Source organism: Salvelinus sp. IW2-2015, linkage group LG36, assembly GCF_002910315.2.
Source record: "Salvelinus sp. IW2-2015 linkage group LG36, ASM291031v2, whole genome shotgun sequence".
Lineage (NCBI taxonomy): Eukaryota > Metazoa > Chordata > Actinopteri > Salmoniformes > Salmonidae > Salvelinus > Salvelinus sp. IW2-2015.
The window spans coordinates 33,819,847-33,842,547 of record NC_036875.1 but is presented as its reverse complement, the minus strand read 5'-3'; the positions used below and the strand labels follow the sequence as shown (position 1 = coordinate 33,842,547).

At 43.7% G+C, this 22,701-nt stretch overlaps 1 protein-coding gene across 1 annotated transcript in view; it reads left to right on the top strand.

Moving 5' to 3' along the window:
* Positions 1–22,701, top strand: part of LOC111959271 (telomere-associated protein RIF1) — a 34,102-nt gene that overhangs the window by 4,421 nt on the left and 6,980 nt on the right. Inside the window, exons 2-27 of the mRNA XM_070437726.1 lie at positions 2,073–2,208; positions 2,374–2,452; positions 2,557–2,653; positions 2,826–3,051; positions 3,318–3,507; positions 3,742–3,834; positions 4,017–4,155; positions 4,411–4,562; positions 4,901–5,012; positions 5,348–5,524; positions 9,873–9,983; positions 10,662–10,724; positions 13,264–13,367; positions 13,531–13,617; positions 14,025–14,098; positions 17,383–17,563; positions 17,754–17,861; positions 18,471–18,620; positions 18,755–18,854; positions 18,953–19,257; positions 20,071–20,273; positions 20,429–20,522; positions 21,089–21,217; positions 22,116–22,258; positions 22,427–22,516; positions 22,625–22,685. Of these exons, the coding sequence (XP_070293827.1) occupies positions 2,096–2,208; positions 2,374–2,452; positions 2,557–2,653; positions 2,826–3,051; positions 3,318–3,507; positions 3,742–3,834; positions 4,017–4,155; positions 4,411–4,562; positions 4,901–5,012; positions 5,348–5,524; positions 9,873–9,983; positions 10,662–10,724; positions 13,264–13,367; positions 13,531–13,617; positions 14,025–14,098; positions 17,383–17,563; positions 17,754–17,861; positions 18,471–18,620; positions 18,755–18,854; positions 18,953–19,257; positions 20,071–20,273; positions 20,429–20,522; positions 21,089–21,217; positions 22,116–22,258; positions 22,427–22,516; positions 22,625–22,685 (3,381 nt within the window). The 5' untranslated portion in view covers positions 2,073–2,095. The remainder of the gene's footprint in view (positions 1–2,072; positions 2,209–2,373; positions 2,453–2,556; positions 2,654–2,825; positions 3,052–3,317; positions 3,508–3,741; positions 3,835–4,016; positions 4,156–4,410; positions 4,563–4,900; positions 5,013–5,347; positions 5,525–9,872; positions 9,984–10,661; positions 10,725–13,263; positions 13,368–13,530; positions 13,618–14,024; positions 14,099–17,382; positions 17,564–17,753; positions 17,862–18,470; positions 18,621–18,754; positions 18,855–18,952; positions 19,258–20,070; positions 20,274–20,428; positions 20,523–21,088; positions 21,218–22,115; positions 22,259–22,426; positions 22,517–22,624; positions 22,686–22,701) is intronic.

The window sequence follows — 22,701 nt, the reverse complement described above, 5'->3', positions numbered from 1 at the left end:
AGTTGGTAGAGCATGGCACTTGCAAAGCCAGGGTTGTGGGTTCGATTCCCACGGGGGAACAGTACAAAGAAAATGACTGATGAATTGTGTGCAACCTGCACAAGAAACACAGCAGAGCTCTGGCCTTGCATGCACATTTTCTTCCAAATCATCATTAGTGTCGTGTCATGCTGCCTTGGAATGTATTAAAAACACAGCCTAATGTTTGTATCACAGCCATAAAAAAACGAATGGAGGAGGACCGGTTTGTTTAACCACTCAACACAGAATAGCCGCATGTGTACACGCCTTCGAAAATCGTTTGGGGAAAATACCTCTTCTATTTTATTCAGCTATGTTCAATTGTATTCTTACTATAAAATAATATACACTGAACAAAAATATAAATGCAACAATTTCAAAGATTTGACTGAGTTACAGTCCATATAAGGATCTCAGTCAATAGAAATGCATTATTTAAGCCCTAATCTATGGATTTCACATGACTGGGAATACACATATGCATATGTTGGTCACAGACACCTTAAAAACAAATTGGGGTGTAAATCAGAACCTGTCTGTATCCGGTGTGACTACCGTTTGCCTAATACACTGCAACATCTCCTTCGCATAGAGTTGATCAGGCTGTTGATTTTGGCCTGTGAAATGTTGTCCCACTCTTCTTTAATGGCTGTGCAAAGTTGCTGGATATTGGCATGAACTGGAACACGCTGTTTTACCCGTCAATCCAGAGCATCCCAAACATGCACATGTCTGAGTATGCTGGCCATGGAAGAACTGGGACATTTCCAGCTTCCAGGAACTGTGTACAGATCCTTGTGACATGGGGCCATGCATTATCATGCTAAAACATGAGGTGATGGCGGCAGATGAATGCCACAAAAATGGGTCTCGGGATCTCATCATGGTATCTCTGGGCATTCAAATTTCCATCGATAAAATGGAATTGTGTTTGTCTTTAGCTTATGCCTGCCCACACCATAACCCCACAGCCACCATGGGGCACTCGGTTCACAATTGACATCAGCAAACCGCTCGCCCACACACCATACACGCTGTCTGCCATCTGCTCGGTACAGTTAAAACCGGGATTCACCCGGGAAGAGCACACTTCTCCAGCGTGCCAGTGGCCAATGGAGGTCTGTTACGATGCGGAGCTGCAGTCCGGTCAAGACTGGTGAGGATGACGAGCACGCAGATGAGGTTCCTGAGACGGTTTCTGACCGTTTGTGCAGAAATTCTTTGCTTGTGATACCCACAGTTTCATCAGCTGTCCGAGTGGACAGCATGTGAAGCCACATGTGGAGGTCCTGGGCTGGCGTGGTTACACGTGGTCTGAGGTTGAGGCAGGTTGGAAGTACTGTTAACTTCTCTAAAACAACGTTGCTTATGGTAGAGAAATTAACATTCGATTCTCTGCCAAAAGCGCTGGAGGACATTGCTGCAGTCAACATGCCAATTGTGTTGTTGCGTGACAACTGCACATTTTAGTGGCCTTTTATTGTCCCCAGTATAAAGGTTCCTGTGTAATGATCATGCTGTTTAATCATCTTCTTGATTTGCCACTCCTGTCAGGTGGATGGATTATCTTGGCAAACAAGATATTCTCACTAACGGGGATTTAAACAATTAGGGAAATTTGAGCCATTTTTGTGCGTCTGGGATATTTAATTTCAGCTCATGAAAGATGAGACCAACACTTTGCATTTTTGTTAAGTGTAAAATAATGCCATGAGAATCTTGTCTGCTAAATGAAGTAGTGTAGCCCACAGCCATATGGCATAGCCAGATCAGGGCCTAACATAAGGATGACAGAAATGGCCTACATTTTCCTTGTATTTTTTAGACCTGTAAAATAAATCATGGATTTATTGTGTTGGTGTGGGCTATATTACATTGATTTATTTACTTTAAAAAATGTAGACGTTCCAAAGGTCTGCATCAGTGTCTTGTAGGCTATGCCTGGAAGCCAGGAAATGCTATGACCGTGTTTGTTAATTAACGTCAAGTACCGTGAGACCAGCAGTTATTTGCATGACAATCACCGGCTGATAATGTTATGATCACCACAGCCCTAGGTGTGAGAGGAACCAGGATGATGGCTACGGTGCCCCTGACCAGCTCCAGTCTTCTCCCTCTGCTGGAATCTCTGGAGGATATCACAGCCGGACAGCCGGAGCAGACAGACGCCTACCTCACCATTGTCAAGTAGGTGCTTTAGATGGACTATGATGACCTCGTTATCCCTAGATGCTGATCGATATGCATGTCAGGTGTATGTTTTTCTCTAATGAGCTGAGGTAGTGGGTAGATATACAACACTTATAAAGACGTCTGTTTCCATCCTAAATGCTGGCTCTGCTTTGTCTTCAGTCGTCTCAGTGGGGATGATGGAACACAGTTTCTCCCTGCCGTTATAAAGAACTTTTCACGTTTGGGTAAAACTTTCCAGGTGAGTGCATGCTTTATGTGAAGAACATTTATGAAGGAAAAATGTAAACATCTCATTGACTAAAGGATTGTCATGAATGTTATGTTTTTGTCATGTTGTTTTAGACCCATATCGCCAGTCAGAATGCAGAGCTGAGCCAGGCTGCACTACAGGCCCTGGGGTTCTGTGTGTTCCATGCCCACGTCGTCTCAGCTATCCCAGGTACTGAACAAGTAGAATTCTTCATATGTTTACATGGGACTTGTTTAACTGATGGATAAAAATCAGCAATTCAGATTCTCCATTGAAAGTACTTTGTTCTGGAAATAAGCCTGGTAAGAATGGAGATCACATCATTTGAAACAGGGTTTTCTTTGGCTTTCTCTTTCTCCAGCTAATTTTGCAGAGGAGCTACTGTCAGCTCTTTCCTCTCTGGTGGTGAAGTCTACAGACAAGAACACATGCACCAGAGCGTTATGGGTCATCTCCAAACAGAACTTCCCTCCAGAGGTGGTGGCCAAGATGGTTCCAGAGATTCTGAGGACCCTGGAGTGTGTACGGACTAGAGAAGACATCCAGTCTGTTGTCATGGAGCATGAGTCGTTGAATGTTATCATAAGGTAAACAAAAACACCCAGTCATGTACTCTCCTACCCTGGAATCAATAGTTTTGATTGGCTATGATTCTCATTTAGGAATGCACAATTGAATGGTTCAGTATGATAACACTGCCACTAAGCAGATGGATGTTATTGTAGTCTACCTTGCTTAACATTGTATCTGTTTTGGATAGTGCTCATAGCTCTCTGGTCTGGAAAAGACTGTCTTGACAGTATTTCAGTGATCATCAGCTCTTTCTCTGTCTTGACCCTCTGTCTGTGTGTAGGTTGCTGGACCAGGCCCCAGCCCAGATGGGTGAGCGTGCAGTACAGTGGGCCAAGCTGGTCATCCCTCTGGTGGTCCACTCAGCCTCTAAAGTGCGCCTGCGGGCGGCAGCAGCCCTGGAGATGGGTCTGCCTCTACTAATGGAGAAACAGAAAGAGGTGGCAGCCATCATAGAACCCATCATGTCCTCAGTGAGTGTCTTTATACTCTCTACCAGAGCCCTATGTATTTACATGATTTGACCTAAATACATGGCACTGCCCTCTGTCTGCCACTCACACACACTTACAATACAGTGAGTGCATATGTTTTTAGCAAGTCGCTTTGGATAAATGGAAGGTTCAGAAACTCTTTTGATGCTAATTTCTTCTTAATCTGACAGTTTTGTTCTTCACAATCTGACAGTTGTTCTTGTTTTGCTCCAGAAACTCATCCCAGAGCTCCAGAAACTGTTCTCTACGAAGAACGAGACCAATGTTCTGAAACTCTGGCCGTTGTTTGTCAGGCTCCTAGGGAAGGTGAGGCTGCATGGTTTGAATCTTCAGGAGATGCTTACATGTAAGGCTCTCAGGAGTGTAATGAATTAATTTCCTACAACATTTTATTGGTTCCTCCACACCTTGTCCCGGTGGAGAGTTGGGAAAAGACACATTTCGGTGTCTATGACCATAGACTGACTGTCATTCTCCTGATCCCCCAGCTGCTCCATAGAGGTGGTCCCTTCATCAACTCCCTGCTTGGCCTGGAGGAACTGGGCTTCCGAAGCTCCTCCCCCAACATCAAGAAGATCGCCTTCATCGCCTGGAAGAGCCTCATAGACAACTTCTCCCTCAACCCAGGTGGGAAACACAATACAAGAGTGCCATTACTTCTTCAAGTGTTTGACCGGTTGCTTCGTTTAGACAGAACTTAATGGAGGGCTGTATGACAAAGTGTGTGGCAAACTAAATGCTCTTGTTAACATCCACTCTACTCTCTCTTCATGCACTCTTTGCTGTAGAGAACACTTACTCTGATTAGAGTAGACTGTATAGTCTATTCAGAGTGTCAGATTCTTTGCAAAGTGATTGACTGACCTGTCTCCCGTGCTGTAGAGATCCTGTGCAGTGCCAAGCGGCTAAAGTTGCTGCTGCAGCCCCTCAGCTCCATCCAGGTGAGGACTGAGGCCCTGCTGCTCACCAAGCTGGAGGTCTGGTGGTACCTGGTGGTCAAACTGGGACCCAACCTGCCTGCACACTTTGAACAGGTACAAAAAGTGTTTTCATTTGTTTTGTTTTGATATTATGTGTCCGTTTTTGTGGAGAAATGCCTATAAAGTGTGTTACGTTTATGCCAAATTATCAAACATGAGTTGATGATGCATTCAGAATCCGAGCAGGATTTGTTATTAAGGAATGAGATTAAGTTGATAAATTAGGCCTATTATAAAATGTAATTGAGATTAAATTTGAGATTCGATCTTGTCACAAATTGTAATCTTTTGTGAGAGGTGGATAGAGCGTTATCATCATTGTTTTGTGATTGGAAATGGCCTGCTCGAGAGCTGTCTTGTGTTGCTGACCAATAGTCTCGGTGTGTTGTCAGGTTGGTGTTCCTCTCCTCCAGTGCACCCTGGGCACTGACTCTGCCTTCCCAACTACTCCTGCCCGGAGCTCCATTCAGAGCAGTGCTGTGGGGACCAGTACACATAAAACTGGTAGTCTTACTGTGGGGACCGCTATACCTACAACTATTCATGTCTTACTATCTTCCTCCATTGTATTTTCTCTTTGCTAGTACTATGGAACATTGACTGCTTCTAGCTGTTGGTTTTCAGAATTTGCATGTGTGATATAAGTATGTAATTTCATTATATAATTCTCTTACCTAGAATATAGAACATAGAAAAGCTCTCTGGAATGGTCATCTTGGATTTACCAAAAAGTGCCACCAGAGAATTGTGGAAACGTTGGATGTAAAAATGTTCTAAATGTCACACTTTTTAATTGATGATAACTGTATTTGTTCACCTTTGTTGCTCTGCCCCACCAGGTGCCCCAGCCTTCTCCAGCCCTACGGTGATGCCCCGTCTGAGCCTGAACTGCAGTGTGGTGGCGGGCCAGGCCTACCCCTCTATACAGCTGCTGGGATTAGAGATGCTGCTGCACTACTTCATGGGGTCAGAGGTCACCGCCGCCGCTGCCAAGAACCAACTGACGCTCAGCCTGGGTGAGAGACACGTGGGGGTTTTACCTACTTTAGTTGAATGCACTGAACGAAGTCGCTCTGGTTAAGAGCTAAATTATTAATGTAATGATGTCACAGCCTCAGTCGTTAATCAGTACTCAGTGATGTTTGTAAATGTTTTATATATACAGTTGAAGTCGGAAGTTTACATAGACCTTAGCCAAATACATTTAAACTCAGTTTTTCACAATTCCTGACATTTAATCACAGTAAAAATTCCCTGTCTTAGGTCAGTTAGGATCACTACTTTATTTTAAGAATGTGAAATGTCAGAATAATAGTAGAGAATTATTTCAGCTTTGGGTCAGACGTTTACGTACTCAATTAGTATTTGGTAGCATTGCCTTTAAATTGTTTAACTTGGGTCAAACGTTTTGGGTAGCCTTCCACAAGCTTCCCACAATAAGTTGGGTGAATTTTGTCCCATTCCTCCTGACAGAACTGGTGTAAGTGAGTCAGGTTTTTAGGCCTCCTTGCTCGCACCCGCTTTTTCAGTTCTGCCCACAAATTATCTATGGGATTGAGGTCAGGGCTTTGTGATGGCCACTCCAATACCTTGACTTTGTTGTCCATAAGCCATTTTACCACAACTTTGGAATTATGCTTGGGGTCATTGTCTATTTGGAATACCCATTTGTGACCAAGCTTTAACTTCCTGACTGGTGTCTTGAGATGTTGCTTCAATATATCCACACTCCCTCATGATGCCATCTATTTTGTGAAGTGCACCAGTCCCTCCTGCAGCAAAGTACACCCATAACATGATGCTGCCACCCCCGTGCTTCATTGGCTTGCAAGCCTCCCCATTTTCCTCCAAACATAACGATGGTCATTATGGCCAAACAGTTATATTTTTGTTTCATTAGACCAGAGGACATTTCTCCAAAAAGTACGATCTTTGTCCCCATGTGAAGTTGCAAACCGTAGTCTGGCTTTTTTATGGRGGTTTTGGAGCAGTGGCTTCTTCCTTGCTGAGCGGCCTTTCAGGTTATGTCGATATAGGACTCGTTTTACTGTGGATATAGATAATTTTGTACCGGTTTCCTCAGCATCTTCACAAGGTTCTTTGCTGCTGTTCTGGGATTGATTTGCACTTTTCGCACCAAAGTACGTTCATCTCTAGGAGACAGAACGCGTCTCCTTCCTGAGCGGTATGACGGCTGGTTGTGTCCATGGTGTTTATACTTGCGTACTATTGTTTGTACAGATGAATGTGGTACCTTCAGGCGTTTGGAAATTGCTCCCAAGGATGTACCAGACTTGTGGAGGTCTTGGCTGATTTCTTTTGATTTTCCCTTGATGTCAAGCAAAGAGGCACTGAGTTTGAAGGTAGGCCTTGAAATACATCCACAGGTACACCTCCAATTGACTCAAATTATGTCAATTAGCCTATCAGAAGCTTCTAAAGCTATGACATAATTTTCTGGAATTTTACAAGCTGTTTAAAGGCATGGTCAACTTAGTGTATGTAAACTTCTGACCCACTGGACACACTGGACCCACTTGCGATAGAGTGAGATAATCTGTCTGTAAACAATTGTTGGAAAAATGACTTGTCATGCACAAAGTAGATGTCCTAACCGACTTGCCAAAACTATTGTTTGTTAACCTTTCTAGGACACACGTTGAACCCCTCGACAACATTCCGCTGAAAAGGCAGCGCGGGAAATTCAAAAATATTTTTTTTGAAATATGTAACTTTCACACATTAACACATCCAATACAGCAAATGAAAGATTAACATTTTGTATATCTACCCATCGTGTCCGATTAAAAAAAAAAAATATATATATATATATATATATAAATAAATAAAAATGCTTTACAGCGAAAACACAACATATTATTGTTAGATCACCGCCAAGTCCAAAAAACGCAGCCATTTTCCAAGCCAAAGATAGGAATCACAAAAAGCAGAAATAGAGAAAATGTATCACTAACCTTTGATTTTCATCAGATGACACTCATAGGACATCATGTTACACAATACATGTATGTTTTGTTCGATAATGTGCATATTTATATCCAAAAATCTCAGTTTACATTGGCGCCATGTTCAGAAATGCCTCATAAATATCCGGAGAAATTGCAGAGAGCCACATCAAACATCATAAACTTTGATGAAAGATACATAGAATTAAAGATACACTTGTTCTTAATGCAACCGCTGTGTCAGATTTCAAAAAAACTTTACGGAAAAAGCAAACATGGAATAATCTGAGACGGCGCTCAGATAGAAACAACATTTCTCCGCCATGTTGGAGTCAACAGAAATACGAAATTACATCATAAATATTCCCTTACCTTTGATGATCTTCATCAGAATGCACTCCCAGGAATCCTAGTTCCACAATAAATTGTTGTTTTGTTCGATAATGTCCATTATTTATGTCCAAGTAGCTACTTTTGTTAGCACGTTTAGTACACATATCCAAACGCTCGCGCAGGTCCAGGCGAACTTCGGACGAAAACTTCAAAAAGTTATATTACAGGTCGAATAAACTTGTCAAACTAAGTATAGAATCAATCTTTAGGATGTTGTTATCATAAATATTCAATAACTGTCCAACCGGAGAATTCCTTTGTGTCTATAGAAGTAATGGAACGCAAGTCGATATCATGTGGAATGCGCATGACCAGAACCTGGCACTCTGCCAGACCACTGACTCAAACAGCTCCCATCCGGCTCAACATCACAGTAGAAGCTTCATTCAATGTTCTACAGACTGTTGACATCTAGTGGAAGGCGTTGGAAGTGCAAACAGATCCATATTCCACAGTGATTTCAATCGGCAATGAGTTGAAAATCGACCAGCCTCAGAATTTCCACTTCCTGTTTGGATTTTTTCTCAGGTTTTTGCCTGCCATATGAGTTCTGTTATACTCACAGATAACATTCAAACAGTTTTAGAAACTTCAGTGTTTTCTATCCAATAGTAATAATAATATGCATATATTAGCATCTGGGACAGAGTAGGAGGCAATTCACTCTGGGGACGCTATTCATCCAAAGTGAAAATGCTGCCCCCTATCCCTAAAAAGTTAGCAAGAAGTGGAGTGGATGAAACACTTAGGTTGGAGTCAATAAAACTCGTTTATGTAAACTTCCGACTTCAACTGTATACATATATTATATTTTTTTACCTTTATTTCACTAGGTAAGTCGGTTAAGAACAAATTCTTATTTACAATGACGGCCTAGCAAAAAGCCTTCGGCGGGGACAGCGGCTGGGATTAAAAATATAGGACAAAACACACATCACGACACGAGAATACTACAAAAAGAGAGACCTAAGACGACAACACAGCATGGCAGTAACACAAAACATGGTACAAACATTATTGGGCACAGACAACAGCAAGAAGGTAAAGACAACAATACATGACGCGATGCAGCCACAAGAGTGTCCATGATTGTGCCTTTGAATGAAGAGATTTAGATAAAACAGTCCAGTTTGATTGTTAGTAGCAGCTCGTTCCAGTCGCTAGCTGCAGAGAACTGCTAGGTGAACCTGTGACTGGGTGTAGAGGCGATTTAATTCCCATCACAATTTATTTTACATGCATTTCACAAGCCTCGCCACACTACACAGAAACCCGTATTTGTATTACAGCAGGATGACACACGCGTTTCACATGCCAATGCCTTTAGAGTAAACTTAGGCCTCACTTCCTTCTGAGATACCTACTGCAGCCCTCATCCTCCACATACAACACCTGTTCTGCCAGTCACATTCTGTTAAAGGTCCCCAAAGCGCGCACATCCCTGGGTCCCTCGTCATTTCGGTTCTCTGCAGCTAGCGAGTGGAACGAGCTGCAACAAACACTCAAACTGGACAGTTTTATCTCAATCTCTTCATTCAAAGACTCAATCATGGACACTCTTACTGACACTTGTGGCAACTTCGCGTGATGTATTGTTGTCTCTACCTTCTTGCCATTTGTGCTGTTGTCTGTGCCCAATAATATTTGTACCATGTATTGTGCTTCTACCATGTGCTGCTGCCATGTGTTGTTGTCATGTGGTGTTGCTACCATGCTGTGTTGCTGCCTTGCTATGTTGTCGTCTTAGGTCTCTCTTTATGTAGTGTTGTGGTGTCTCTCTTGTCGTGATGTGTTCTGTCCTATATTTGTATTGTATTTTTAATCCACTGTTCCCGCAGCAGGCCTTTTGTAGGTCGTCATTGTAAATAAGAATTTGTCCTTAACTGACTTGCCTAGTTAAATAAATAAAATTTTAAATAAATGATTTATGCATCAGATAAGTATGTTCTAGTTGGAAACGGCTTGCCTGGTTCTCTGAAATGACTCTCCTGTATTGTTTTGGCAGAACCTCTGGTTCACCCCTTCCTGTCCAGTCCCCCCTCCTTCACCAAGCACGGCTCTTTGCTTATCTCCGCAGTCCGCGACAGCTTCATCTGCATCGGCAATGACGCCCCAGGTACCTACCTTCCCTCAAGTAACTCACTGCAACTGATATTAGCATAGGCTCTATGGCAGCCATAATGGCTCTGACTATTCCAAACATGTTCAGAGCCAGCCTCAGTGTGTAGCAGTTTCTTCCACTGCTAGTCAGGAAGAGGGCACAAATCACCTGTAGTCCATTTAGGAAAAATATAGGCCTAACTTCCTACCACTATGAAAAACAACCATTCAGACTGTCAAATTCCATTCCCATTGTAGCAGCCCAAATCCCACCGCTATGATGTAGTGGTATACTATAATCCTCTCATTGTTACCTTGTCTAGTGTAATTTAAATGTTCTGTAGGAATGAGCAACTAAAATAATAAACCTATTCACAGGATCAAGGTTATTGTGCTACAATAAAGGACTTCAGCTGGCCCTCCTTCAGGAGCCGAGTTGCCAGCCTCCAGAGATGTGTGTTAATGCTCAGTGCTCTCGCCACAAAGGGGATAGGATAGCTCTGGCTTGACTTGCTAGCTTAGAGGGGCTCCCTCACATGGACTAGTGATTAGAAACAGTTTCTGAGAGTCACTGTGTGAGGTAGAGGGGGAGTTGGAAGGAAGAATTGTGTGTTTTGTGTAGAAGTGCATGCGTGGGGGTTTGAATGACGGCCACTTCATGTGGGGTGACTCGCGTGTTCTCTCTCCCCTGCAGATGCCTTGCTTGCCCTTATATGGAGGAACCTTGTCAGTTTCGTAATCACAACGATTGATGCTGGTAAGTACCAGCCAAAGTCAACCACATCACCCCCCCCCATAGAACAGATTGCATGCAGTTAAACAGTGGAGGGCCTGTTAGTGATTAGAGTTAGAGAATAACCCCCCCATCATGATGTAAGCCTGCAGGTCATCCAGGAAATTCTAACCTAAGTCACTCGTCAGTTCGGAGTTAGCCAAGGCTAAAACCTAAGTGTTTCTCAAACCTCTCCTACAGTGTCCCCAGCCGTTCTACTTATTTAATTTTTTTAAATTCATTTTTATTTCACCTTCATTTAACCAGATAGGCTAGTTGAGAACAAGTTCTCATTTACAACTGCGACCTGGCCAAGATAAAGCAAAGCAGTGTGACACTGACAACAACACAGAGTTACACATGGAGTAAACAATAAACAAGCCAATAACACAATAAACAAGTAAATGACACAGTAGAAAAAATAAAGTCTATATACAGTGTGTGCAAAAGGCATGAGGGGGGCAATAAATAGACCACAGAAGCGAATAATTACAATTTAGCAGATTAACACTGGAGTGATAAATGAGCAGATGATGATGTGCAAGTAGAGATACTGGTGTGCAAAATAGCAGAAAAGTAAATAAAATAAAAACAGTATGAGGTAGGTAGATTGGGTGGGCTATTTACAGATGGACTATGTGCAACTGCAGCGATCGGTTAGCTGCTCACATAGTTGATGTTTAAAGTTGGTGAGGGAAATAAAAGTCTCCAACTTCAGCGATTTTTGCAATTCGTTACAGTCACTGGCAGCAGAGGACTGGAAGGAAAGGCGGCCAAATGAGGTGTTGGCTTTGGGGATGATCAGTGAGATATACCTGCTGGAACGTGTGCCACGGGTGGGTGTTGTTATCGTGAACTGAGATAAGGTGGAGCTTTACCTAGCATAGACTTATAGATGACCTGGAGGCAGTGGGTCTGGTGACGAATATGTAGCAAGGGCCAGCCGACTAGAGCATACAGGTCGAAGTGGTGGGTTGTATAAGTTGATTTGGTAACAAAACGAATGGCACTGTGATAGACTGCATCCAGTTTGCTGAGTAGAGTGTTGGAAGCTATTTTGTACATAACATCGCCGAAGTTGAGGATAGGTAGGATAGTCAGTTTTACTAGGGTAAGTTTGGCGGCGTGAGTGAAGGAGGCTTTGTTGTGAAATAGGAAGCCGATTCTAGATTTGATTTTGGATTGGATATGTTTAATATGAGTCTGGAAGGAGAGTTTACAGTCTAGACAGACACCTAGGTATTTATAGTTGTCCACATATTCTAGGTCTGAACCGTCTAGGGTGGTGATGCTAGTCGGGCGGGTGCGGGCAGCAAACGGTTATGATATCGTTTAGTACCTTGAGCGTGGCTGAGGTGCACCCGTGACCGGCTCGGAAGCCGGATTGCACAGCGGAGAAGGTACGGTGGGATTCGAAATGGTCAGTGATCTGTTTATAAAGTTGGCTTTCGAAGACTAGATAGGCAGGGCAGGATGGATATAGGTCTGTAACAGTTTGGGTCTAGGGTGTCACCCCCTTTGAAGAGGAGGATGACCGCGGCAGCTTTCCAATCCTTTAGGGATCTCGGACGATACGAAAGAGAGGTTGAACAGGCTGGTAATAGGGGTTGCAACAATGGCGGCGGATAGTTTTAGAAAGAGAGGGTCCAGATTGTGTAGCCCAGCTGATTTGTACGGGTCCAGGTTTTGCTGTTCTTTCAGAACATCTGCTGTCTGGATCTGGGTGAAGGAGAAGCTGGGAAGGCTTGGGCGAGTAGCTGCGGGGGAGGCGGAGCTGTTGGCCGGGGTTGGGGTAGCCAGGAGGAAGGCATGGCCAGCCGTTGAGAAATGCTTAATGAAATTTTCGATTATCATGGATTTATCAGTGGTGATGTATTGTAGCACTGGCACAGCTAATTCAACTAATTAAGGGTTTGGTGATTAGTTGACCAGTGAAAATGTGCCATTACTGGAATATAGGAGTGATGGAGCCCCAAGCTGCATGCCCCACTCTGCTGGATGAGTAATGCCGTACAGTTTAACCTCACTCCATCTTCATTTAGTTAGCTAATAATGGTCAATGTTCTGTGGCTGCTGCTCAGTTGGACTGACCCTTCCAGCCATGGGTCAGCCCTGCAGCCCCACACAGAGTACCACAGCTGGGCCTGGGTCCTGTCTGTCAGGGGTTGGAGCTGAGAGACCCAAGCCTCCCCCACCACAGGTCCAACCCCACTGTCATCAGTTTAATTCTGAGCGGACCTTCGTGTTTGGAACCACTATGACGAGGAATGAAATCTGAGGGGCCAGTCCCCAGTGACGACCATTCAAATAAATGACAGAAATTATTTTCTATGTTTAGTTTCTACTGTTCAAAATGTGTTAGATGAGAAAATCCAAAGTCCCCCCCCTCTGACCTTTTCCTCCAATGCGTTTTGAGGTGGCTTGGAGTGTGGATGTGAGGAATTGAGGAAAGGCGACTTGAGAAAACACCCTGGTGTCTTCAAACGTCTATCCTCCTGTCCCTTGTACCTTTGTTATGTGACAGCTGGCCATAAGAAAGAGCGCCAGGGCTCTGAGCTCCTCCCCCTGTTGCTACAGGCTCTCCAGAGCATCATCTCCTCAGAGGCCCTCCCTGCACACAGGGCTCTGGTAAGACCCATCTCTATGCTTCAACCAGGTCTGCTTGTCTGCTGCTAGCCTATGTTAGTGGGTCATGTTGCATTGAGGAACTCAATGTTCTAAAACTCTCCTCTTTGTTTATTTAAGCTTGTTTAACCCTTTCCTTGTATTATTTCCCTTTCTCTGTATGCAGAGTCTGCTGGACATGACGGTGAAGGGTATCCCTCAAAGGATACTGGGATCTGCCTCTTACCAAGTGGGCAAAATGGATCTTTTGAACGTGAGTGTCAGTAGCTTCTCTCTTCCTGGTCATTGGGTTACATCATTTACATGCAAATACAATCTGTCCATCCAGTTGCTCCCTGCTCGTTCTGGCTCTGTCCTCCTAATTTGTTGCAAATTATCAATCTGAAATAAATCGGACCCATGAAGCTGAAATGTAGAAGGTTCACGATTTTACTTGATACATGTCTGTAGACACTTATGATGCCACAAGGATGACAACCCTGTAACCTGCTCTATAAAGATGTATTATCTATGGCGGTGTAAATTAACATCCTGCAGTCTTTGATATGGGGCTCTTAGGAAATGTCTGTGTTACTCAATTAGTGTTCTGAATGCTGTGTGGTCCTTGGCCTGGTGTGGTTACTTGGTCTCGTTGTCTTACTCCTCCGTCTCTGCCCCCAGGGAACCCCGGCTCTGTTCCTGATTCTCCTGTTCTACAACAGCAGTCTGGTGGGAGGGTTCGTAGACGATGAGAGGTCGGTTTCCCCTTAACTGAATTCTGTTCCTTTCCCTGTCCAACCAGAAACAAATGTCTCCCGGGGCTTACCGCTTCCAAGATAACTTGAAACTAAAATAATTGTTCCTTGAGTTTTTTGCAACCAGCATTACAGTCAAATCAAATGTTATTGGTTGTGGATGTTATTGCGGGTGTAGCAAAATTCACACACACGAATATTAAAAAGGATAAGGACGGGCAATGTCTGAGTTCTGTGTGGGATGTGTAGACATTATGGACAGTGCATCGAATATGTAGTGAATCTGAAGAATACATAGAACTGATAATGACTCCCAGTCAGTGCATTCAGGAAGGCAAAACCAATCACGCACTACATTTGTCATTTCAGACGCGCTTATCCAGAGCGACTTACATTAGTAGTGAGTGCATACATTTTCATATTTGTTCATACTGGTCCCCAGTAGGAATCGAACCCACAACCCTGGTGTTGCAAGCGCCATGCTCTACCAACTGAGCCACATGGAACACTACAAAAGTATGTGGACATCTGCTTGTCGAACATCTTCAAAACCATAGGCATTAATATGGAGTTGGTCCCCCTTTTGCTGCAATAGCATCCTCCACTCTTCTGGGAAGGCTTTCCACTAGATGTTGGAACATTGCTGCGGGGACTTATTCAGCCACAAGACCATTAATGAGGTTGGGCACTGATGTTGGGTGATTAGGCCTGGCTCGCAGTCTGCCTTCCAATTCAATACAAAGCTGTTCGATGGGGTTGAGTTCAGGGCTCTGTGCAGGCCAGTCAAGTTCTTCCACACTGATCTCGACAAACCATTTCTGTATGGACTTCGCTTTGTGCACGGGGGCGTTGTCTTGCTGAAACTGTTGCCACAAAGTTGGAAGCACAGAATCGTCTAGAATCTGAAGAGGGCACGATAACGCCTATTCCCCCTCAGGAGACTGAAAAGATTTGGCATGGGTCCTCGGATCCTCAAAAAGATCAACAGCTGCACCATTGAGAGCATCCTGACTGGTTGCATCACCACTACAGAGAGTAGTGCGTACGGCCGAGTACATCACTAGGGCCAAGCTTCCTGCCATCCAGGACCTCTATACCAGGCGGTGTCAGAGGAAGGCCTTAAAAATGGCCAAATACTCCAGCCACCCGGAGCACCAAGTCTAGGTCCAAAAGGCTTAATAACCCCTTGAAGCTAGGGGGCAGTATTTTTATGTTTGGAAAAATAACGTTCCCAAAGTAAACTGCCTATTTCTCAGGCCCAGATGCTAGAATATGCATATAATTGGCAGATTAGGATAGAAAACACTCTAAAGTTTGCAAAACTGTCAAAATATTGTCTGTGAGTATAACAGAACTGATTTGCAGGCGAAAACCTGAGGAAATCCAACCAGGAAGTGCCTCTTATTTAGAAAAATCCCTGTTCCATTGCCTGCCTTTCCTCCATTTAAAGGGGTATCAACCAGATTCCTTTTCCTATGGCTTCCACAGGGTGTGAACAGTCTTTAGACATAGTTTCAAGCTTTTATTTTGAAAAATGAGCGAGATTTATCAAATCGCGTCTGTGGACTGCCAGATGTCCTTTGATTAGTTCATGCGTGCGACAGTGGTAGCTAGCCATTTTCTTTCTCTCGTATTGAATAGTTTACCGTCCGGTTGAAATATTATCTTTTATTTATGTTAAAAACAACCTGAGGATTGATTATAAAAAATGTTTGACATGTTTCTACGAACTTTACGGATACTATTTGGAATTTTCGTCTGCCCGTCATGACCTGCACGAGCCTGTGGATTACTCAACAAAACGCGCCAACCAAATGGAGGTTTTTGGATATAAAAATAATCTTTATCGAACAAAACAAACATTTATCGTCTAACTGGGAGTCTCGTGAGTGCAAACATCCGAAGATRATCAAAGGTAAGTGATTCATTTGATTGCTTTTCTGACTTTCGTGACCAAGTTACTTTGCTGCTAGCTGTTTGTAATGTTTTGTCTACTGATCGATGTCCTCACACAAATGCTTGGTTTGCTTTCGCTGTAAAGCTTCTTTTCAAAATCTGAAAAGAAGCGCCAAGAGGGGGAAAATAGCTTCTACCCCGCCAAGCCATAAGACTGCTGAACAGCTAATCAAATGGCTACCCAGGCTATTTGCATTGTACCCCCCCAGCCCCATTGTTATGCTGCTGCTACTGTTTATTATCTATGCATAGCCACTTTACCTCAACCTACATGTACATATTACCTCAACTAACCTGTACATATTACCTCAACCACATTGACTCTGTACTAATACCCCCTGTATATAGCCCCGCTACTGTTATTTTATTGTTGCTCTTTAATTATAAAAAAAAATATATATATATATATATATTTGTTCAGTTTATTTTAGTGAATACTTTCTTAACACTTATTTTTCTTAACTGCATTGTTAAGGGCCTGTAAGTAAGCATTTCACTGTAAGGTCTACTACACCTGTTGTATTCGGCACGTGACAAATTTGATTTGAATGTCATTGTATGCTGTAGCATAAAGATTTCCCATCACTGGGACTAATGGGCCTAGCCCAAACCAGGAAAAACAGCCCCAGACCATTATTCCTCTTCCACCAAACTTTACAGTTGGCACTATGCAATGGGGCAGGTAGCGTTCTCCTGGCATCCGCCAAACCCAGATTCGTCCATCAGACTGCCAATGGTGACGCGTGATTCATCACTCCAGAGGATGCATTTCCACTGCTCCAGAGGCCAATGGCTTTACACCACTCCAGCCGACGCTTGGCATTGCACATGATGATCTTAGGCTTGTGTGCTCGGCCCTGAAAACCCATTTCATTAAACTCCCGACGAACAGTTCTTGTGCTGACGTTGCTTCCAGAGGCAGTTTGGAACTCGTTAGTCGGTGTTGCATCCGAGGACAGACTATTTTTACACGCTTCAGCACTTGGTGTTTCCGTTCTGTGGGCTTGTGTGGTCTACCACTTCACAGCTGAGCCGTTGTTGCTCCTAGATGTTCCTACTTCACAATAACAGCACTTGCAGTTGACCGGGGAAGTTCTTGCAGGGCAAAGATTTGACAAACTGAGCTGTTCAGTATGTGCCTTTCTACTGCCAATGGCGATTGTATGGTTGTGTGCTCGATTGTATACACCTTTCAGCAACAGGTGTAGCTGAAATAGCCAAATCCACTTATTTGAAGGGGTGTCCACATACATTCTTTTTTGTCCACATAGTAGACCTATGTAGCAACCACATAGTGTTCCATTTGAGTTGTCTCTGCACCCCCGCAGGTTTTTCCTGTGTTTAGAGACCCTAGTGAGCTGTGGTCTCTCAGGCCTCACGTCCCCTCTGGCATTTGGGGAGGCGGTCCTGGGGGCGGTGGGGTGCAGCGCGGGGACTCTGGGGAATAAGGAGCAGCTGTGGAGGATGTGGAGCGTGGTGGTCAACCCACTGACTGTTACCATCACACAGGTATGAAGTGGACACTGTAAATACATGTCCTGTAACTGCACTGAATATGGTGCTTGTTTGTTGAGATGCAAGACCAATTTCACCAAGTGGGGAGACACTACTATTATAATTATTATTAACCTATGCGTTTCACAAATAGAGATTTGCAATGGAGATTAGTTTTAATAAGCTTTTTCTCCCTCCCTGACAGACCAATGAGGTGAACCAAGGGGACGCTCTGGAGCACAACTTCAGTGCTGTTCACACTGCCCTGATGTTCCCCATCACACACCTGCTACCTGGCAACGCCCTGCCACAGGTGAGTCTCTCAGAGATTCTGTGAATTAAGGTCATGCTATTGGATTTTTCAAGTTGGCGACTATGAATGAATTCAGTGCTTTGCATATTTTGATCAGTAGAGTAGTTATTTGGGATGCAGGAGGTTTTGATGATTAAAGATGCGCTGTCCCACTGCAAGGGTGCGTGGTAGCTTAGCAGGGTTTTCAGAACTCGTTCCTCGGGACCCCAAGTAGTGCATGTTTTTCCCCCTAGCACTACACAGCTGATTCAAATGATCAATGCTTGATGTTGACTTGGTTATTTGAATAAGCGGTGTAGTGCTAGGGGCAAAAACCAAAACTTGCACCCCTCGAGGTCCCGAGGACCGAGTTTGGGGAAACCCTGAGTTCGAGCGAATGGACAAGTAACGGAAAGGTTGCTTGTTCCGATGTGCCCTTGAGTAAGGCACTTAACCTTAATTGCTTCAGGGTCGGCGTTGATAATGGCTGACCCCTGGCCATGACCCTGCTCTCCGAGGGTCTCAGGGAGAGTTGGGATTTGCAAAAAGCACATTTCCATTTCAAAATAGGACAAACATAAGCCCCATTGGTCCATCTCAAACACTGATTTAGCCGCATTTCCTCTGTAGGTGACCCAGAAGTCCATGCTGGGTACGTGGTCCAGGCTGTATAAGGTGTTTGCCTGCTGCTCTGCCCTGGTGGCCACGGCCGAGGAGAATGTCTGCTGTGAGGAGCTGTGTGGCAAAATGGCTGCCCTATTGGACAGGAAGGCCCTGAGGGTGAGCGGAGAGAGCTTACTGTACAAACAGATCTAAGTTACTGGGATTGTTAGCCCTTTGAATAAGAATATTATACTGCTGCACAATAGTTTTCATTGTTCAGATTCATTGATTGTATTATGATCATTTTCCAGGTTCCGTCAACGTTAGATGCGGTTGCTAACATCCTCCTGGTCATCGTTGAGAGTTCTGACTTCTCTCCCTACACTCCACAGTTTCAACAGAAGATGAAATGTAAGCTATCTATAGATAGATATCTCATTAAGCAGAAGCTTTTATCCAAATAAATCCTTTGTATGCATGGGTGGCCTTGATGTTTGCTTACCTTCCAGCTCCCCACACCCCTCTGGCCTGGGTGCGTAAGAAAAGCAAAGCCCTTGGGAACCTGTCTACCTTCCAGACCCTGCTGGTCCAGGCCCTGGAGGCCTTTAATGCTGTTGAGGCTCCTGAGGTTGTCCCTGAGGGTACAGGCCTGGCCCTGGTCTCCATCCTCTCTACCCTGTTCTCTAATCTGGCCCTGGCTACAGCCATCCAGGAGGCCCTGGCCTCTCTCACACAGCCCCTCACAGCCCTCTATGAACAGCCTGGGAGGACTCCAAATGAGCAGCCGAAATCCACCTCAAGTCTTGGAGCAAAAGTGTGTTCAAATGTTTACTATTTTCTTTCTTTGTCCAAAAGTCTCCTTAACAGCTTAACCTGTACCCCACACATTGACTCGGTACCGGTACCCCCTGTATATAGCCTCGTTATTGTTATTTTGTTACTTTTTATTTAGTAAATATTTTCTTAATTCTAATTCTTGATCTGCATTGTTGGTTAAGGGCTTGTAAGTAAGCATAAAAAAAATAAAAAATAATAATAATATTCACCTTTATTTAACCCGGTAGGCCAGATGAAAATAAGTTCTCATTTACAACTGCGACCTGGCCGAGATAAAGCAATGCAGTGCGACCAACTTAGCAACACAGAGTTACACATGGGGTCAACAAACGTACAGTCAATAATTTCACTAAGGTCTACACCTGTTGTATTCGGCATTTCACTGTAAGGTGAAATAACTGTTGTATTCGGCATTTCACTGTAAGGTGAAATAACTGTTGTATTCGGCATTTCACTGTAAGGTGAAATAACTGTTGTATTCGGCATTTCATTCACTGTAAGGTGAAATAACTGTTGTATTCGGCATTTCATTCACTGTAAGGTGAAATAACTGTTGTATTTGGCATTTCATTCACTGTAAGGTGAAACACCTGTTGTATTCGGCATTTCATTCACTGTAAGGTGAAATACCTGTTGTATTCGGTGCATGTGACATAAGATTTGATCTGAAATGTATCTCTATATAAACTACTGCACTAATATTATAGAAGTATTGGCTATGCTTTCTTTGTAAGCTTCAGCTCTTTAACCAATCCTTTTTGTCTGGGTGGTTGTGTTCCCGTTCCTCCAGCTGGAGAAGCTCCTGGTTGATGTGTTGGGCTGCCTGCAGACATGTTCAGCCCTGGCCTATGATGATGAGCTGCTGTCCCTGCTGTCCCCCCTGCTCTGTGTCCTGTTCCTCCACCGGCGAAAGCACATCCGCTCCCTCGTCACACAGTTCTGGAACGCAACCTTCGCTAACGCTTTGGTCCTCGTCTACCCAGAAGAACTCAAGTAAGAATCTACATTTAGAAGTTAAAGTTTGAGCCAAATAATGTTTTGTATATATCCATTAAAAGTGTTTTAGGCCAGAATTAGGCTTAATCTAGGTCTGGACCTAAACTAATGATCAGGTTTTCATGTTTGCTCATGCTTCTTTCTGTTTCCAGGCCAGTGTTGAGCCAGGTGAAGCAGAACACTCCTATCCTCTTACCTGGCTTTCAGTCTGTTGAAGTTCCAGATGAGCTCAGTGGACAGTACTCGGTGAGTGTTTTCCCTGTTGAATAAGTTCCAGGTGAGCTCAGTGGACAGTACTCGGTGAGTGTTTTCCCTGTTGAATAGTCCAGTGAGCTCAGTGGACCAGTACTCGGTGATTTTCCCTGTTGAATAAGTTCCAGGTGAGCTCAGTGGACAGTACTGGTGAGTGTTTTCCCTGTTGAATAAGTTCCAGGTGAGCTCAGTGGACAGTACTCGGTGAGTTTTCCCTGTTGAATAATTCCAGGTGAGCTCAGTGGACAGACTCGGTGATGTTTTCCCTGTTGAATAAGTTCCAGGTGAGCTCAGTGGACAGTACTCGGTGAGTGTTTTCCCTGTTGAATAAGTTCCAGGTGAGCTCAGTACAGTACTCGGTGATGTTTTCCCTGTTAATAAAGTTTCCAGGTGAGCTCAGTGGACAGTACTCGGTGAGTGTTTTCCCTGTTGAATAAGTTCCAGGTGAGCTCAGTGGACAGTACTCGGTGAGTGTTTTCCCTGTTGAATAAGTAACATCTAAGCTGGTTTCATATGAATGGTATACTAATCCCTGGATTATGTTCTGGGTGTGTGTGCAGAGTGAGAGCTCTCAGCTGGAGACCAAGCTGAGTGGAGTGCAGATGACTCCTGGGGTGAAGAGAGACTCTCTACTGGCGAGGGCTGGAGAGATGAAGGACAGGAGCTCCAAGACATCCAAGCCTGTCTCTGTAAGGACCAGTTTTATTTAGTTCTCTATTCTCAGAACCCACCAACACATTTATTGAAGCCCTTTATAAATTGGCAGTTATCACAGTGCCAGTCTGAGCCAGATAAGCTAGGTAGCTTTCATATACAGCGAGCTCCAAAGGTATTGGGACATTGACAATTTGTTTTGTTGGCTCTGTACTCCAGCACTTTGGATTCACCTTTAGTCACTTTTATTATAAATAAGAAGATAATGTTTCTAAACACTTCTACATTAATTTTGTTTCTACTATTAGACATAATCCGGAATGAATCGTGAATAATGATTAGTGAGAAAGTTAGAGGCATAAATATCATACCTCCCCTGTTATTGTAATGGTGAGAGGTTAGCATGTCTTGGGGGTATGATATCTGTGCGTCTAACTTTCTATCATTATTCACGTTTCATTCAGGATTATGGTACTAACCACATTAATGTGGATGTGTTTAGAAATATATTTTCTTATTTACAATAAAAGTGACTCAAATGACCCAATACATTATTTACTATTAATTTCTATTGGGCACAAAATAATCTGAAACACAACCAAAACAAACAGCAAATGCATCCCACAAGTTTGTACAGTCACAAGCTTGATGTAATCATTGCGTGCTAGAAATATGGGACCAAAACCAACATTTTACTATAATACACATAAGTGAATTTGTCCCCCTAAAATCAGGGGGAGGAACTATTTACAGAAAGTGCTGCAATTTCTAAACAGTTCACCCGATATGGATGAAAATCCCCTCAAATTAAAGCTGTCAGTCTGCACTTTATCTTAGTCGTTGTATCATTTCAAATCCAAAGTGCTGGAGTATAGAGCCCCCCCAAAAACATCTGTGTCATATTGGAGATGATTTCTATTCCCTCCCCAACAGATGAAGCTCGACTTTGGCTCTCCCAAGCCGCCTCGTAGAGAAGAACTGGAGGAGCAGGCCTCTATAGACTTTGTGTTCATACCCCCCGAGACTAAGGAGAGAGTCCTCACCGAGCACCAGAAAGAGGTCAAGAGAACCAAAAGGTCAGTTTCAAGCAAATCAGCTCTTTTTTTATTTAACCAGAAAGTCCCTTGAATACTTTTTTTCTTCTTCTCATGGAGCCTTATTTAGACAAAATAAACCGGACGTTATACAAATGATTCTTTCTCACTTTCTAGTAACAAAGCTTTTGTATGGGTTTTATTTGAAAGGGTTGACATTCCTGCCATGTACAACAACCTGGATGCTTCCCTTGATACCACGGTCTTCACCCAGTACACACAGAGTCAGGAGGAATCACTGTAAGTACTTATTGACTGCTGCCGTTACACTGAATAACACTAATCTATGAAGAAAGAAAGATTGCTTTGTGGGGGACCCAATGTTTAAAACATGCATTTCTTTTACAGGGACAAATTGCCAGCAGATGAGCAAGCCGAAAATGCTGAAAAGGATGAGGTTAAAGCGGAGGTAAAGAGAAATTAAC